At 45.5% G+C, this 17833-nt stretch overlaps 1 protein-coding gene across 10 annotated transcripts in view; it reads right to left on the reverse strand.

The window, feature by feature from the left end:
• Positions 1 to 17833, reverse strand: part of AKAP8L (A-kinase anchoring protein 8 like) — a 30958-nt gene that overhangs the window by 1854 nt on the left and 11271 nt on the right. For 3 of the 10 annotated variants that reach the window (XM_018051305.1, XM_013965051.2, XM_018051304.1), the window contains 8 exons: positions 16323 to 16776; positions 16136 to 16232; positions 15982 to 16052; positions 15550 to 15613; positions 14616 to 14724; positions 13022 to 13163; positions 12824 to 12929; positions 12457 to 12587 (listed from right to left, as the gene is read on the reverse strand). In XM_018051305.1, the coding sequence (XP_017906794.1) occupies positions 12457 to 12587; positions 12824 to 12929; positions 13022 to 13163; positions 14616 to 14724; positions 15550 to 15613; positions 15982 to 16052; positions 16136 to 16232; positions 16323 to 16776 (1174 nt within the window). Of the gene's footprint in view, positions 1 to 10765; positions 11489 to 12456; positions 12631 to 12678; positions 12729 to 12823; positions 12930 to 13021; positions 13164 to 14615; positions 14725 to 15549; positions 15614 to 15981; positions 16053 to 16135; positions 16233 to 16322; positions 16777 to 17833 lie in introns of those variants that run through there. The other 7 variants (XM_018051307.1, XR_001918364.1, XR_001918366.1 and 4 more) reach the window with 7 other exon arrangements.

The raw sequence follows: 17833 nt of genomic DNA on the forward strand, positions 1-17833 counted from the left end.
GAGTGAAGGCAACTCTCACTTCCATCATTAATGCAAGTAATGGGTAACCCAAGTATAAAGCCATAAACAGAAAAAAAAAAAAGCTATTTTTGGAGGGGTGGGGAAGCTGAACTTTGGGACCTCTACTCAACCCTAGCCAACTCTTTACATCGCATTTCAGAAAATCACCTCATTTGTCTGTTTCTATTCCCTTTCCCCACCTTCATCTTTTTTCGTTTTTACTTGGGGAAAATAGTCCTCATGTATGCTCAAAATGAAACAAGTTAAAGATGCACAAAAGAAAACTGCCTACATACTGGTTTCCCCTGGTGGGGAATAAAAGGGATAACCGGTTCTAATCACAGCTGTAGTTGCGGGTACTTTACACTCTGGAGCACTTACAAGGCTGTAGTAGAAATGGATATCCCGTGGATATATTATATGTTACATCATGTGTTATCTGTGGAATACGCACTCTCAATGTGCACACCATTGACTACAGCTACAGAAGTGTTCCTTTAGCTGTGACTCAATTTTCTCTGGATAAGGGCAGAAACCTGTCACATTGCATTATTTGTAAAGTCAACAGCTGTTTGCTTTTGTCGCTTTTGCTACACTCACGTTCTTTGTATTCAGTTAACTCAAGAACAAATATACAAAGATGCAACAGAAGTGAATTGCTTGTTATCTATTACTTCATGTATATCAAGCACAGCAATAAAACAAAAATCTCATATATTTAAATTTTAGGATTTTTGCTTTTGATTTTTTTTTAATATACTTGCCTAACATGATGTGCTGTAAAAAAATAGTTAACATGGAAATAACTTGAGATGATGGCTTTGTTTAATCTCTTATGAGATTTTTATGAATAATCCAAGTATAATGTGGAATAAAAATTTTATGAATGGACAAAAAAAAAGATGCACAATTAGGATACTACTACATCTTACTTGCTGACACACTACCCTTCTCCCTCCAGGTGCACAGACGGACACGCCAGAATGTCTCCCAACTGAGCAAACTTAACATAGTTTTGAGATTTTTGCTACAATAACCAAATTAAGGATATACTTAAATATTTCCATGCTAGTGCTTTTAATCCTACTAAACACGTTCCCTAAAGTGACAGTGCCTGAGTACCCTGCAAAAACACTGTAGGCTGTGCTTCTCCATCTGTACTAAAACAATGTACTTGTCCCCGCCTCTCCATCAACATTAGATATTACCACTGTTGAATGTTTTTCCTATAGGGTGAGCAAAAAGAATATATGCTGCCTCCCGTGGCATTTCCCTGCCCACCAGCGAATCCGATATGCACACTGGGCTGTCTGTCCGGATTTCTATGAAGTCATCTCTTCTGCGGTCTCTTGGTTTCCTAGCTTGTTCAGGAAGGCTTCCTTTAATGTCAAGGTGAACAATCTTCGAAATGTTGTTCTTTTCCCCTCACATTTAAGATCTTGAAATTTAATATATGGTATGAGGTATGAGTCCAACTTTCCTTTCCAGAAATGTGTAAGATAAACCATTGTTTCCCCCCATCAAATTGACATGGAGGTCTACAGTCCCTTATCTGCAAATCTGAAATCCAAAAGGAAAAGTTTTTCTTCTAAAATTTATTTGATGCAAATTATGAGCTGACATATTTTTATACCATCTTTATTTATCCTACCTAAACAAGTCACTTGAAGAATTATTGATGGTTTAACTGCAAGGCACTTTCCCAGATTCTGCTGGGGATGTTGGCAATACTATCATGTAGCTGTTCTGAAATCTAAAAATTATTTAAAAAAACATTCAGGTTTTTGATAAGGGGTCTGCAACTGACTTTAATACTGAGTTCCAAAAACAAAGCATAGAGGGCTATTTCATTAGACTCTGTTCTTTAAATCACTATGCCAATATCACTTGTTTTCAATTACAATGACTCTACATGAATCATATTATCTGTCACAGCGAGTCCCTGTACTAACTGACTGCTGTATAATTTTCCTGGCTATTACACTTAACTCTGTCAATAATAATATGGGAGGAACTGGTTTTTGTTTTATTTTGCTATTAAACCTCCCATCTAAGAACTTAGTACTTCCTTCCATTCACTGAAGTCTTGCTTGTTTCATATCTCTGAATTTAAGATCCCATACCTTTCTTCTTTACATTCCTAGTTATTTCACACATTTTGCGGTTATTGTGAATAGATGTTTCCTCATTTATGTTTCTAATTGGTTATTACTATTAGAATGGATAAAAACTACTACTACTTTGAAAGTGAAAGTCTCTCAGTTGTGACTCTTTGCAACCCCAGACTCTTTGCAACTATATAGTCCATGGAATTCTCCAGGCCAGAATACTAAAGTGGGTAACCTATCCCTTCTCCAGCAGATCTTCCCAATCCCAGAATTGAACCCAGGTCTCCCGTAATGCAGGCAGATCCTTTACCAGCTGAGCCACAAGGGAAGCCCAAGAATACTGGAGTGGGTAACCTATCCCTTCTCTCCAGCAGAGACTCCCAACCCCTGGAATCAAACCCAGGTCTCCTGCATTGCAGGTGGATTTTTCACCAGCTGAGCCATCAGGAAAGCCTACTTCTGGTATGTCCTAACCCTCTATGGGTTTGCAAAAAGTCAGACACCACTGAGCAACTTTCACACTTTTTTTTCCAACCCCTTACCAAATTCTATTAATCCTAAGAACTTTTTTTTTTTTTTCTGGAATCATCAGCTTTTCTAGGAATATAATCACATTATTTGCATATAAACAGTTTTCATTTCTAGGACTTTATACTGATAATGTTGCTAATTTCTTATTGAACCATCCTTGTATTCCAGAAGCAAATTTTCCTTATAATGTGTTACATATTTGAATCACCACTAGATTGATAATTAGGAATATTTTGGGAATCCCTGGTGGCTCAGTGGTGAAGAATATACCTGCAATGCAGGAGATGTGGGTTTGATCCGTGGGCCAGGAAGATCCCCTGGAGAAGGAAATGGCAACCCACTCCAATATTCTCACCCGGAGAAGCCCACGGACAGAAAGGGCTAGTGGGCTACAGTACGTGGGGTCGGCAAAGTGTTGTATATAACTCAGCGAGTAAACCACCAACCACCACATCAATGGATGAAAGTTTCATTTCACATCCTTGACAACACAATTTTACTTAGCACTTTTATTCTTCAATGAACTAATCTATAGTTTCATCTCATTATTATTCTTACCAGATTTTTGGAATTAAGGTTAAAAAGACTTCCTAAAGGAATTCCCTCATGGTCCAGTGGTTAATTCACCTGCCAATGCCGGGGACATGGGTTTGATCCCTGGTCTGGGAACTAAGATCCCAAAATGCCACAGGAAAACTAGAGCATGTGCCCTAGAGCCTGTGCTTCACAACAAGAGAAGCCTGTGCAATGAGAAGCCCACGCACGGCAACTAAGAAAACAGGCTCTGTTCGTCCCAACTATAGAAAGCCCGTGACCAGCAATGAAGAGGCCCTGTATCTCAACGAAGACCCAGCACAGCCAATATATAATAATTAAAAACAATAACAAAAAAAAAGGCCTCCCTCTCTACTCCGCTATCACCATTGAGGGGGTGTATCTTCCCAGAAGCAGGACTGTAAACATTTCTCATCTTGCCCCTAACTGCCTGCTGCTGAGGCTAACTTCTGGGCAAATTCAGCTGAGAGGTGGGGGCTCCCTCCTATCATGGAATGGAAGTTTAACACCATGCACTGCTCTAACCCTGGCTTGTTCATAAGGCAGAGGCCCCATGCCTAGAGAGGCAAACCAAACCAAGTTGACCAGAGGCTACAGCTGCCTCCACACCTCTTCTCTCCTTTTTTAAAAAAAATATATATTTAGTTGGTTACACTGGGTCTTATTTGCAGCACACAGGATCTTTAGTTGAGGCATGTGGCATCTAATTTTCCATGAGAGTGTGAACCTGAGCCCCCTGCTGTGGGATCGCTGAGTCTTTGCACCACCAGGGAAAAGTCCCAAACCCTTCTCTTCTAAAGCAGCAGAGTCAATAGAGTCTGGTCACCACTCCTAGCACTGAAGCCTGGACTCAGGAGTTTTGCTTGAGGGAAAGGCAGACCTTAAAACAATGAGCTCCCAAATCTCTTCCCAAAGGAACTCCTTTTTTTAAGAGTGTGGGGAGTTCAAAACTAAGGGCTTTCTCAAAACAATGAAAGGTGTGGAGAAAAGCAATTAAAAGGAAGGTAGATATACTTCCCTGTAGAAGGCAATGGCACCCCACTTCAGTACTCTTGCCTGGAAAATCCCATGGACAGAGGAGCCTGGAAGGCTGCAGTCCATGGGGTCGCTGAGGGTCGGACACGACTGAGCAACTTCACTTTCACTTTTCACTTTCTTGCATTGGAGAAGGAAATGGCAACCCACTCCAGTGTTCTTGCCTGGAGAATCCCAGGGACGGGGGAGCCTGGTGGGCTATTGTCTATGGGGTCGCACAGAGTCGGACACGACTGAAGTGACTTAGTAGTAGTAGCAGATATACTTCCCAGGTGGTATAGCGGTAAAGAATCCACCTGCGGATGGATGCAGGAGACAGGGTTCTCATCCCTGAGCAGGAGACATCCCCTGGAGGAGGAAATGGCAACCACTCCAGTATTCTTGCCTGGAAAATTCCATGGACAGAGAAGCCTGGTGGGTTACAGTCCATAGCATCACAAAGAACTGGACATGACTGAGCATGGATTTGATAAGCAACACAAACTAAACCATTGCTGTCTCCAAAAAGAACCCGTAAAACAGGTAGAAGGAGCCTCCCTAGTGTTCAGGATAAATCTCAAACAATGGAAATCCAGTTTAATTGGATTATGTTAATTCAGTTGGATTAGAACAATTTAATGCCTTTAGGCATTGTTGAAAACAACAGAGCTATCAGCCAACAACTTATGGAAAAGAACAGCTTGGTGCAGTAGGGGAAAAGACAAATGGGGTCCCATCAAAACTACCACCATCCCTACCACTGAAACTACCACCACCATAGGCCAAGTGGCTGTGCCAATGGCTTCCTCTTCTGAGGTACAGTAACAGGCTCTGCACTGTGGGAATGTAAGAGATTTTACTAAAATATTTTGACTGTTCACTCAAACAAACACAATAACAAGACCTACAGTAGGGGAGGTCTAGAACAAAGAGTTGTCAGAACAGATTATCTAAACTGTCTAGTTTCCAACAAAAAATTATGAGATGTGCAAAGGAAACTGACATTCAGGAAAAAAGGCAGGCAAACAACAGAAACTGCCTGTGCCCATGGCCAGATGTCAAACTTAAAGACTTAAAAGCAGCCATTATAAATCCATTTAAAGAACTAAAAGGAAACATGCTTTAAGTACAAGATGATACTGTCTCATCAAATAGGGAACATCAATAAAGGGACAGAAATTAAATATATAAATCCTAGAACTGAAAAATACAATGAACTGAAATGAAAAATTCACTGGAGGGGTTCAACAGTAGATCTTAACTGGCAGAATAAGCAAATCTGTAGGTTGGCAGAGATCACACAATCTGGAGAATAGAAAAATGAATGAAGAAAAATGAACAGTCTCAAACAACCCTTGACACCATTAGGTTACCCATCACACCCATAATGAGATTACCAGAAAGACAAAAGGAGCAGAAAGAAAAAAAAAAACTGAATAATGGCTATAAACTGTGTAAATCTCATGAAAAACTTTAAACCACACATCCAAGAAGCTAACAAACTCCAAATAAACACAAAAAGACACATTATAATAAAAATGCTGAGAGCCAAAGACAACAGAAGAATCTTGACAGCAGCAACAGAAAAAGGAATCATCACTTAAAATGGAACCCCAGTAATGTTAAAAGCTGATGTCTTACCAGAAATGGGGCCAGAAGGCAGTGGGATAACATACTTAAAATGCTCAAAGAAACTGTCAACCAAAAATCCTGTGCCCAGAAAAGCTATCTTTCAAAAGTGAAAGTGAAATAATAACAGTCCACAACAACAATTGAGTTTGCTGCTGGCAGACCTTTAAAGAAATACCCAAGGAGGTCCTTCAAGATGAAAAGAAGTGAGCCCAGATAGTAATGCAGATCCACCAGAAAGAACAATAAAGGTAATCATATAAAGAAATACTATAAATGCAATATCTTTTCCTGTCCTCTCAACTAATTTAAACAGGAGCTGCATAAAACAATACATATTTAAATATTTAAAAAATATATAGCCCTTAAACCTATATAAATAATTGTATTACTTGACCTGTAGTAACATAGAGAAATGTAATATATTTGCCAGTAAGAGCACAAAGAAGGTCGGGAGAGTAAAACTGTATTGGGCTAATAAGGAAACGACTACAGATGGTAACTTGAATCCACAGGAAGAATTCAAAGAGAACCAGAAATGAGCAGTAAGTCTAGTTTAACAAAAGCTAGAAATATGTAACTGCTGCTCTCCTTTCTTCTGTTGGCTCCTTAAAAGACATATTACATAAAATAATAATTACACTGTATTACATTACTGGGTTTGTAACACATATAGATAGATGTGCCACTTTGTATAACAAAAACCTATGCAGAGAGAGGTTCATAGGAGGAACTTAATCCCACTGAAATGACTGTATCAAGGAAACTTTTGAAGTTAATATATATAAAGTAAGGCCTAGAGAAACCACTAATAATACCCCCAAAGTTTTACAAAAAAACCATTAAAGAAGATAAATATTTGAAAAAAAAATAGTAACATTAAATGTAAATGGATTAAACGATCCAGTCAAAGGCAAAGATGGTCAAATTGGATAGAAAAACAAGTTCAAATTATATGCGCTCCACAGGAGACAAACTTTAGATCCAATAGATTCAAAGATACAAATAAATAGAAAGGAAAAGGATGAGAAAAGATATACAAACATCAACCGTAAGAAAATGAACTGAACATACTAATACCAGACGACGGACTGTAAAAAATGTTCCTAAGATACAAAGGGACATTTTATAATGATAAAAGGGTCTCTCCATCGGGGGATGTTTAAGTATAGATGCACCTGACAACAATTCAACAATAGCTGATTTTAACATCCCACTGCAAGAATGCAAACAACAACTTGGCAGAAGATCAGCAAGGAAATAAAAGGCTTGAACACTATAAAACCAAACAGGCATAACAGATGAACACTTTGCAACAATAACAGAATATCCAGTCTTCTCAAATGTACAAAGCATAGCACAGACTCTATACTACTAGGCCATAAACCAAGCTTCAGTAAATGAAAAGGACTGAAATAATGGAATGTATACTGTCTGACTACACTGAAGAAAATTAGAAATCAGTAAGAGAGAGTAATTTTGGAAATTTAGAAATATATTAAAATTAAATGACACATTGCTGAATAACCAATGAGTCTAAGAAAAAGAAGGCAGAGAGAAATTAGAAAATAATTTGAGATGAGTGAAAGTGAGGATAAGACATCCAAAACTTATGGGATGCAGTGAAAGCAGTACTCAGAGGAAAACTTACAGTTATAAATGTCTACATTAAAATAGAGAGAAACCTAAAGCAAGCAGAAGATTAGAACAGAAATTAATGAAGCAGAGAACACACACAAAAAGAGCAAAAAAAACCCCAAACCATAGTTTGTTCTTTTCAAATGTCAATAAAATTAAACCTCAGCAAGACTGATCAAGAAAAAAAGAAGACTCAAAGCAATCAGAAATGAAAGAAGGGGACTACTGACAATACAGAAATAAAAAGGATTATGGAACACTAGGAATAAATGCATGACAGTAAATTGAGTATTAGATTAAATGCACAGATTTCCAGAAAGATATTACTAAAACTGACTCAGAAAGAAATAGAGGGAATTCCCTGGTAGTCTAGTGGTTAGGACTCGGCACCTTCACTACTGGGGCCCAGGTTCAATTTCAGGACAGGGAACTAAGATCCCAAGTCCAGAGGGATAAGGTGGAAAAAAAAAAGAAAGAAAGAAAGAAAATCTAAATAGACCAGTAACAAAAGAAACTGAATTCGTAAACAAACAAACAAACAAACAAACAAAAACTACTCACAAAGAATAGCCCAGGTCCAGACAGCTTCAGAGCAGATTCTACCAATTTAATACCAATTCTTCACAAACTTCCAAACAACAGGAAGGAAAACTTCTCAACTCATTTTTTAAGGCCAGTATTCAGTTCAGTTCAGTTGCTCATTCATGTCCGACCGACTCTTTGCAACGCCATGAACCACAGTACACCAGGCCTCCCTGTCCATCACCAACTTCTGGAGTCCACCCAAACTCATGTCCATTGTGTTGGTGATGCCATCCAACCATCTCATCTTCTGTCTTCCCCTTCTCCTCCTGCTCTCAATCTTTCCCAGCATCAGGGTCTTTTCAAATGCGGCAGCTCTCCGCATCAGGTGGCCAAAGTATTGCAGTTGCAGCTTCAACATCAGTCCCTCCAATGAGGCCAGTATTATGTTGATACCAAACCCCAAAATATCACAAAAAAACATACAGACCAATATCTCATGAGTACAGATGCAAAAATTCTCAACAAAAAGCCAATTCAACAACATATAAAAAGAATCATACACCATGGCAAAATAGGATTTTTCCCAACAACGCCAAGGGTGGCTTAACACCCTCAAGTCAATGAAATACACTCTATCAATAAATAAACAAAAACCACACGATCATCTCAATAAATGCAGAAAAAGCATCTGACGAACTCCCATACCCTTCCAGAATAAAAACACTCAACAAGATGCAACCAGAAGGGAATTCAACAACCAGAAGGGAATTCAACGACCAGACAGAGAGCACCTATGGGAAACCCACAGCTAAGCAGCGCGCTCAACATTCAGACCGATGCTCCCCCAAAGAGGAGGGGCGGTCAGACCAATGCTCCCCCAGGGACAAGAGGAGGGATGGTCAGACTGATGCTCCCCCAGAGACAAGATGAGGGACGGTCAGACCGATGCTCCCCCAGAGACAGGATGAGGGATGGTCAGACCGATGCTCCCCCAGGGACAAGAGGAGGGTCAGGGAGGGACTTCTCTTCAAGGCTATGTTGGATGTTCTAGCCAGGGTAATTAAACAAGGAAAAACAAATTAAACAGCATCCATATTGGCAAGGAAGTAGTTTAACTATCTCTATCTACAGACAACTGATATACAGAACTAAAACAATCCATGATTAAAATTAATAAAAACTTCAGTGAGGTTACAGAATACAGTATCAACAAACAAAAATCAATTCTATTTTGAAACAGGTACAAAGAACAACTCAGAAATGGAATTAAAGAATACAATTCCATTTATATTAGTATCAGAAGAATGAAATACTTGGGAATAAACTAATAATCTCCCAAAATAAAAAAACTTATACACTGAAAACTGTAAAATATTGTTGAAAGAAATTAAAGATTCTGAATAAAGCAAAGACATTCCATTTTCATGGATTGGAAGACTTAATATTGCTGAGACAGGAATACTCTCCAAACTGATACAGAAATTGAATATAGTCCCATTAGGACACCAGCTGGCTTCTCTGTAGAAACTGACATGTTGGTCCTAAAATTCGTGGAATCTCAAGGAACACAGAATAGCCAAAACAATCTTGAAAAAAAAAAAGGAGCGGAAGTTATAGGTGTCCGTTTCTGATGCTAAACCTTACTACAAAGCTACAGTGTGGTAATGGCATAAGGATAAACACAGAGAACAACAGAACAGTCCAGAACTAAATCCATGGAGCTGTAGTCAACCGACTTTTGGCGAGAGCCATGGCCATTCAACAAAGAAAGAACACTTTCTTCTACAAATGATGTTGGGACAACTGGAAAATCACATGGAATAGAATGAAGTTGAACCTTACCTTACACCACATACAAAAATTAACTTAAATGCATTAAAAACCAAAATGTAGGAGCTTAAACTGTAAAACCTTCACTATAAGAAGACAAAGGGATAAATCTTTGTGACCTTTTATTTGACAATGGATTCTTAGATATGATACCCCAAGCACAAGGAACAAAAGAAAAAAAATTTAGATAAACTGAGCTTCATCAAAATTAAACTTTTGTGCTGCAAAGACACATCAAGGTGAAAAAACCCATGCCATGGGATGGGAGAAAATATTTGCAAATCATATGTCTGATTAAGGACTTGTATCTAGAATATATAAAAAACCTTAACTCATAAAGACCAACCAATTAAAAAATAAAGTATCTGAACAGACATTTCTTCCCTTCCAAGAAGACAGACGAATGGCCAACAAGTCCATGATAAGATGCTTGACATCATTAGTCAGTTATCAGGGAAATGCAAATGAAAAATACAACAGATACAACTCACTGCACACCTGAATGACTGAATCGCTGGAATCAAAAAGTCAGATAATAACCAGTACTGGTGAAGTACTGGTAACATATGAATAAATCAGAACTCACACATTGTTGTTGGGGATATATATAAAGTAGTACAGCCGTTCTGGAAGATAAGCTGGCAGTTCCTCAAGAAGTTAAACTGTTATTATTTGACCCAGACATTCCACTCCTGTCTTAAAAAACCATAACACATGTCCATACAAAAACTTGCATCATAATAGAATTATCCATAATAGCCAAGAGGTAGAAACAATCCAAATTCTGAAGCATGAATAAACTAAATGTGGTATATATCCATACAAGAGAATACGCTTAGGCCACACAAAGGGATAAAGTTCTGATACATGCTACAATATGGATGAACCTTGAACACATGCTAAACGGAAGCAGCCAATCACAAAAGACCACTTACTATGGTGACTACATTTATTTGAAATGCCTAGAAAAACACGGAGACAGACAGTAAATCAGTGGTTGCCTAGGGCTTGGGGAGTATGGTGGTTACAGAGTGACAGCTATAAGGTATGGCTTTTGAGGTGAAGATGTTCTATAATTGGGCTGACAGCTACACAACTGTGACTATATTAAAAACTACTGACTTGTATACCTTACATGGATGAATTGTATGGTATGGGAATTGAGCATCAATAAAACTGTTACCAAAATTAATAATAACTAGAAGCTTTTTATTTACTTCTAAATCTGGCATTTTACAGAATATAGTATTTATACTTGAACTCTCTATAACCAACTACTTCTGGTGTCTTCAAAGTATCTTTTAGTACCCTTCCAATCCCCTCTGTGGCTGCTGGTTGTTACAGCTTTTTTTTTTTGGCAACTTGCTTTGGAATCAGTTTGTATTTTACTAGCTATCATTCATTTCACCTAAATTTTCCAAGTTTTAATACCATGCACTATCCATTCTCTACAGTCTGCTCTCTGTTCTCTTTCAACCCTTATCAGCTACCAACCCAAAAATCTCACCATGGCAAGATCCCTACAGCTTCTCTGTTGCCAAAGCCAATGGACATATTCTGCATCTTTTCAGATCTGTCAACGGTATATGCCAATCCCGAATCTCCTCCACCATCCCAGCCAGATCTCTAAGCCCATCCCACTGTTGAGAATCACTGCACTGAAAAAGACCAGAGATGAATTTGATGGGCATGGAAAAAGGTTGAGAAATGATTCCTTACACTCTCCTTGGCTGCTGCTGCTGCTCATAAGGTCTATCAGCATTGTTCAAGGTGATGGCAGCCAGGCCTCTCTTTCTAGCCCAGACCTGGCTCTGGGCCTCCTAGCTCTCTCCCTACTGCAAAGCCCCACCCCACTCACCTGATCTCTAACAGCTAGCTCTAATTCAGGATGTTACCCATTCAACCAAAAGAACACCCACTCTGGATTCTGTGTTAGACCCTGGGAATACACTGGAATGCAAGACAGAACTTTTAAAATTTCTTGCCAGACTCGCTCCTTTCCTTGTACCATATACTACCCCACCCTCCTCATCTTAGCAGCACCACTGTCCACCAGATAAACAAGCCAGAAATCTGTAATAACCCAGACTTTCATCACTCCCTCATGCCGAACTTCTGTTCACCTTCTTAAACTGCTCTTCCATCATCTCCCAAGGCCCTTCACTGATCCCCCCACCTCCTTCCCAGAACAGGTGCCCAAAGTCTCTAGTCTAACACCAACTCTAATCCTACTAGTCCCCCACTTAAAAACTCCGTTGCCTATAGGAGCAAGACCAGGCCCCTCAGCCCAGCCCTTGTGAACCTGTGTCCAATCCCTCCTCCAACAACACTTGTACCATATGCTTCTCCCTGTTTGGTATCTGAACCTAATTTGGCCATTGGCCCTTATGCATACGCAGGTCCCCATTTCCCAGAGCCTACTTCTTCTTAAGGTCTGGCTCTGATGCCACCACCTGCCACGCAGAGTCCCCGATTCCCATCCTTCTGTAGCGTGGCTGATTGCTCTGGGCTGGAGATGTGTCTATATTCCTGCCCCTGGCAGGCAGGGGTCATGACCCCAGCACCTCCCCAGAGGCCTAAACCAGTTAGCCCACAGGATGGTGGGAGGGCACTGGTGGCCACTCACCCTGCGGTTCCGGTTGTGATCCATGGTCTTGAGGTGCTTCTGAATGATCCCAAACTGCATGGGAATGAAGAGGTCACAGGCTGCACAGTGGGCTGCCTCTACCTTCTTCACAAAATGTTCCATGGCAATTTCTGTAGAGGGGAGAAGGAGGGAGTCGCCACTGGTCCCAGACACCTAAGAAAGACCCAGGAGTTGGGGGAAAATGCCAGACCAGCTCCTCACCTCACCCTGCCATTTCCACGTGGGCCTGAGGCTGTTCTCACTGACCCTCCCTGGGGGAACAGAGGGGTGTTGTGACCCTACTCTGAGAACCAGAGGAGGGAAGGCTGTGGTCCGGCCTGGTAGGACTGGGATGGAACCTCCTCACCTTGTGTCAGATCTTGGTCTCTGTAGATCTGCTGGATCAGACCATCAAGGTCCTCCACGGTTTTTCTGAGCTCCTCTGTCTTCTTCGTCTTGTTGGCGACATATTCCTGCCGGATACACCAAGGAGATATCAAGCTTTGTGTGGGCCACTCTATGTCTGCAGGGTAACAACAGCTGTACCAACCACTCCAAGGCTCACCTGCAGAAAGTCAGCTGTCTGCTTGGGGAGCTTGGTGCCTACGTACTTAAAGTGTTCCTTGTGAAACTTGCTGTCAAGGTGGCTGGCCATCTCATCCTCATAAAAGGTTCGGTATTTGCAGAGAGAACACACAAACTGGATCCTGCCACAGGAGGGAAACGCAGAGCTGAGACCAAGAGGGTTCTGGGAAAGAGTGCTGTTGCCTCACCCAACCCAGCTGTGAGCCCTGAAACAGGCCTTGCTCATGGGCCTCTGAGGTGTGGTCCCAGCAGGGGGACAGGCTAGGACCAGTGGGGTTGGGAGTGCAAAGGGACAGAACATGTGCAGGCTGCAGTTACTGCAACGTAGGGGACAGGGCAGGAGCTCTTCCTTCCCACAGGCAGGAGGCTGAAGCCTGAGGCAGCAGCAGCTGCAACAGGCAAGGAGTCGCTGGAAGGTTGCTGGAGGGCCTCTCTACCGAGGCTGGGCAGGAGCTTGTGCACTTGGCCCAGCTAGGGAGCAAAAGGAAGGATGCCCTGGCGTGAGCCAGGTGACCCTGAGTGCAGAGTGAAGTACGCAGTCCTGAGGCAGGGCCCGGAAAGGTGCTGCATCTTCCTTGTGGGGGCTGAGGGGCTCAAAGACCCAGCCCATCCTCTGCTCAGAATGCTTGGGGGTAGTGTCGGGAGGGATGGGAGGCAAGCAGGCCTGGGCACCTGCTGCCTCATCTTCCTCTTCTGAGAAGAGACCAGTCTGAGCTGGAAGGAGGGCGCCCGCCTGGCCTGCCAGAGGGCAGCCTGGAGTCACCTGAGCGAGGTGCTCTGTCTGGGCCGCGTGTCCACAGCAGAAGCCCGGGGTCTGGGGCCTGGGCCGGAGCAGGCCGCCGTGGCAAGGGGCGGAAGAGGCCAGCCGCCACCGAGGCCTCGGGGCAGGTCCCTACCTCTGCCGGACGTCCTTATCTGGGCCACGGGGTCAGCTTTGTCTGGAGAGCCCAGGGGCCGGGCGCCGGCGAGGCTGAGGAAGGTCCAGCAAGAGCAAGAGTCTGAGGCGGAGGAGGAGGAGGCAAGCGCCAGTGCGGGAGCCCTGAGGGCAGACAGACCCGACCAAGGGGCGTGAAGGGCTCAGCCGCAGACAGGCCCGGCCTGACAGGGCCGGCGGGCCGGGCAGAGGGCAGGCCCGAGGCTGCCACAGCCCACAGGTGCTGCCATCTCTCCTGAGCACGGTGACGGCCTCTTGGCAGCTAGCTGGGGTGGCACAGGCGCCTTGGACCTTGAGTCTCTGCTGAGCTGGCCCCCTCCCACAGGGGCATCAGGCCCCCAGTGCACCTTGGGGCTCATGTGCCAAGTGACCTAGCGCCGGAGCTTCTGGGCAACGGTGCTGAGCAGTGTCAGATCTCAGGCCAAAGTCGCTAGCGGTCGCCAGGCGGCCGCACAGGGGCAGGGGACGAATCAGGCCTTGGGAGCTGGGCCTGGCGGAAAGCAGGGTCCATGCACGGCCGAGCAGGTGGCGGCTCCCAAGGGAGGCCAGAGGGCGGTGAGGCAGCAGAGCTATGGCCCTGCTCTCCTGGAGGCAGCCCCAGAGCGAGGCAGAGGCAAAGGGGTGGAGGGAAGCTGGTTACCTTTCCACCATGCGGTCTCGCTGCCGCTTTTTCTGCTTGTCCAGACTCTTTTTGCCTGCCTGCAACTTGCGCTTGGCCTGGCCACTCTCATCCTGGGCGCTCAGGACCCCTGTGGGAACAGAAGGATATGGCTATCAGTCTGTGGCCTCTGGCTGGATATCCACTCTCTACTCCAGGGGGTCCTTTCTGAAAGCAGCTGTCTGAGCAAGGCCTCTGGCTGCAAGCAGGACCGGGTGCCCTGGGATGGGTGGGGAGTTGACCCCACCACGTTCCAGGACATCCACACTCTGCAGAGTGAGCCACAGGGAAGCTGGAAGGTAAAGAGAGGCTGTCTCAGTGGGGATACTGGCAAAAGTTCAGAGGACCCAGGTGGCAGAATGCAGGAAGGCCTCAGGTAGGGCCTGAGTGCAGCCCCCAAGGGTAAAAGGCCCCAAAGCTCACATGGCCCTGCCCACCCACACTGGGTACCGCGGCAACAGTAGGCTGAGGCTGGATTTAGGTTAGGTACCTGCTGGCGCTCATCACTCGAATAGGGAGACACGGACTCCCAACAGGGGCTGTAGAGGTGCTAAGGGAAAGGACACGCAAACCAGAGCCGTAAAAACTGCACCAAGGGTCCCAGCTTGGACACCAGCCACTGAGGACTCGGAACTGCATGTTACTAAGGGCCTGAAGGCAGGGGTTGCGCCTGGGGTTCCCCCACACTTTTGCTTGCCCCACCCACCTGAAGGCAAAACCAGTGTACTGTCTGAGATCAGGGCCAGAGTAGGAACCAGGAAGAGGAAGAGAGGTCACTCCCTACCAGCACATAGTCAGCCACACAGGGACGATCCAAGTTGGGCCTATTTCTGCCAAAACCCTGCCCTCAGCTGGCCCCCTCCCGCCACAAGCATCTGGAAAAGCCCCCAGTGCCCGGGCCACTCAGAAGACTCACCCTTCTCTGCATCCTCTTTGCCTCCTTCCTTCCCCTCCTCTTTTCCCTCTTCGTCTTCTCCTTCCTAAGACACAATTTCAGACAGTCAATGTTAAAGCCTGTGTAGTTGCTCCTAACAGCTGTAAATGACAAGGCCCTGTACCAGGCCAGGCATAGAGCCAGGCGCCTCACGTCCTCCCAGCAGGCCTTGCACAGAGGGCTCCCCGGGCCATGTTCTGAAAAGGAAATCCAGCCTCTGGTCAGGTGGCTGCCAGCAGCCTGTCTCTACCAGACCTCCACTTCCCTGTGCTAATCATGTCTGCATGCAGGGATAACTCAGGCTGGCCTGTGGTTCTTGGGAGAGGCCTGCTCTGTGGTGCCGGGGCTCAAGCAGCCCCCTGTCCGCAGGCCTCCCCCACAGACAGACAAGAGTGCAGGGCTGGGGCCACTTACTGCTCTGGAGCCCTTCTCCACAGTCTCAGCGCCTTCCGTGCCCTCTGCAGCTTCCCCCTCTGTGCCCTCATCTGAAAGGCAAGAGGAAGCAAGCTCAGTGCAGGAGTCCCATGGGGCAGAGGGCAAGGGTCATAGGCCCAGCATCCGGGCTCACCGTTGTCTGAATCACTGTTATCAGAGCAGTCCGTCCGGGTGGCTTTGCTGTCTGGCTCATCAGGACTGCCGCATTGCTTTCTCTTCTTTTTCTTGGTCTGGGTCAGAAGAGGGAACAGGGTCAGGGTAAACAGCTTCAGGCCCTTCACTTTCTCAGTCACAGACCAGAAGGGCCCCCTTTCACTCACCCGGAAGTCAGCCGTGGTCCAGGTCTTCCAGGTCCGCCTCATCTGCTTCATGCCATTGCCAAACCCAAAGCCAAAGCGGGAGCCACCTGGGAAGGTGCCCCCGCCACGCATGCCCTGGAACATGCCGTACTCAGGGATGATGTTCTGGGAGAAGAGGGAGGGCAGCCGGGAGGCACCAGGCATGCACTGGCCCCGGGCCCCCATGGGGTCTTCCCACATGCGCCCATAGCCCGAGGCCATCGGCCGGCCACTCCGGGAGTCCCGGGCCCAGCCCTGAGCCCGTGGGCCAAAAGTGTCGCTGCCACGCATGCGGAACTGGTCGCGGTAGGCATCATACTGGCCCTCGTAGGCCATTTCCATATCAGGGTCGAGCTCTCCGTAGTCATAGCCCGACCGGTACAAGTCACGCTCGCTCAGGACGGCCCTCGAGTCACAGGCCTCGTAGGAATCATACCTGCAGAGGCAGATGACAAGCATCAAGGGGGCCTCAGGTCCCCTCACGCTTCTGTTCCTGCCTTCCAGCAAACCTCCCCATTTCAGGGACAGAAGACCCACTCCAGCACTACCCCAGCCCATTGTAAAGGACCAACGTTCAGAAATGCCAACTTAAAAGGCTTCTCGGGGCAGACTTCTAGAAGCCAGCAGGTCCCCTCAGCTCATGTCCCCAAGCCTGCATATGACCACACACCAGCTTTCAGACCCTAAGAAGGACTGACTACTAGGGTAGAGTAGGTCTCCGGAGAAGAGCGGGTCCACAGGGAATGAGCATGTGTCTGTGGCAGTCATAATGCCCAAGGCTGTTCCTCAAGGGGCAGAGCCAAGCATCCTGGCATCCCGCAATACATGGGCAATCCAGCGCATCAGTGTTTTGTTCACTGGGGCTGGTAACATCCACAGGAAGCCTCAAACCCCCTCATCACTGAAAACTAAAAAGAATACAGAACATTTGCCAGCAAAGACACTGCAAGCTTGCCCAATGACAAGAACAGAACTCATATGAGCTCATATCATCCCTGGTGCCCAGGACAGCCTACACAGCAAGTGGGAAGGCAAGCCAGATGTTCTGACTGTGGAATGAGAGACAGCTGTTTTAACCTCGGCTGCAGCCCACAGGCCCAGGCCCTACATGTCTCTTTGCCAAAGCTGGGTAGTTAAGAAGCACCAGCAGCATGAAAGAAGAGGCCAGGGCGACCCAACTGCCACTCTGTCTCTGAACCCTGCTTTCCAGCTTTAGGCTGCTGCAAGACGGTACACAGGCAGCTGGCACCAGCAGCAATGTCAGCCCAACCACCCCCCCCACACCCACTGCTCCGCCATCTGGCAGCCTCAGATCCAATACAATTGACTATCAGGCAAAAGGAGAGGGGATGTGCTGGGCCTCCCCCAATACTTTCTGCTTGCTAGAGAGCCCATGCAAGCAGAAGTCTCCTTGGCACCCTTGGCCCTAGTGCTCCTGGGGCCTCACTTGGCCCTATCAGTGTCTGGTCAGACCCCTCCTTACTCTCTCCCAT

Source organism: Capra hircus, chromosome 7 (assembly GCF_001704415.2).
Source record: "Capra hircus breed San Clemente chromosome 7, ASM170441v1, whole genome shotgun sequence".
Lineage (NCBI taxonomy): Eukaryota > Metazoa > Chordata > Mammalia > Artiodactyla > Bovidae > Capra > Capra hircus.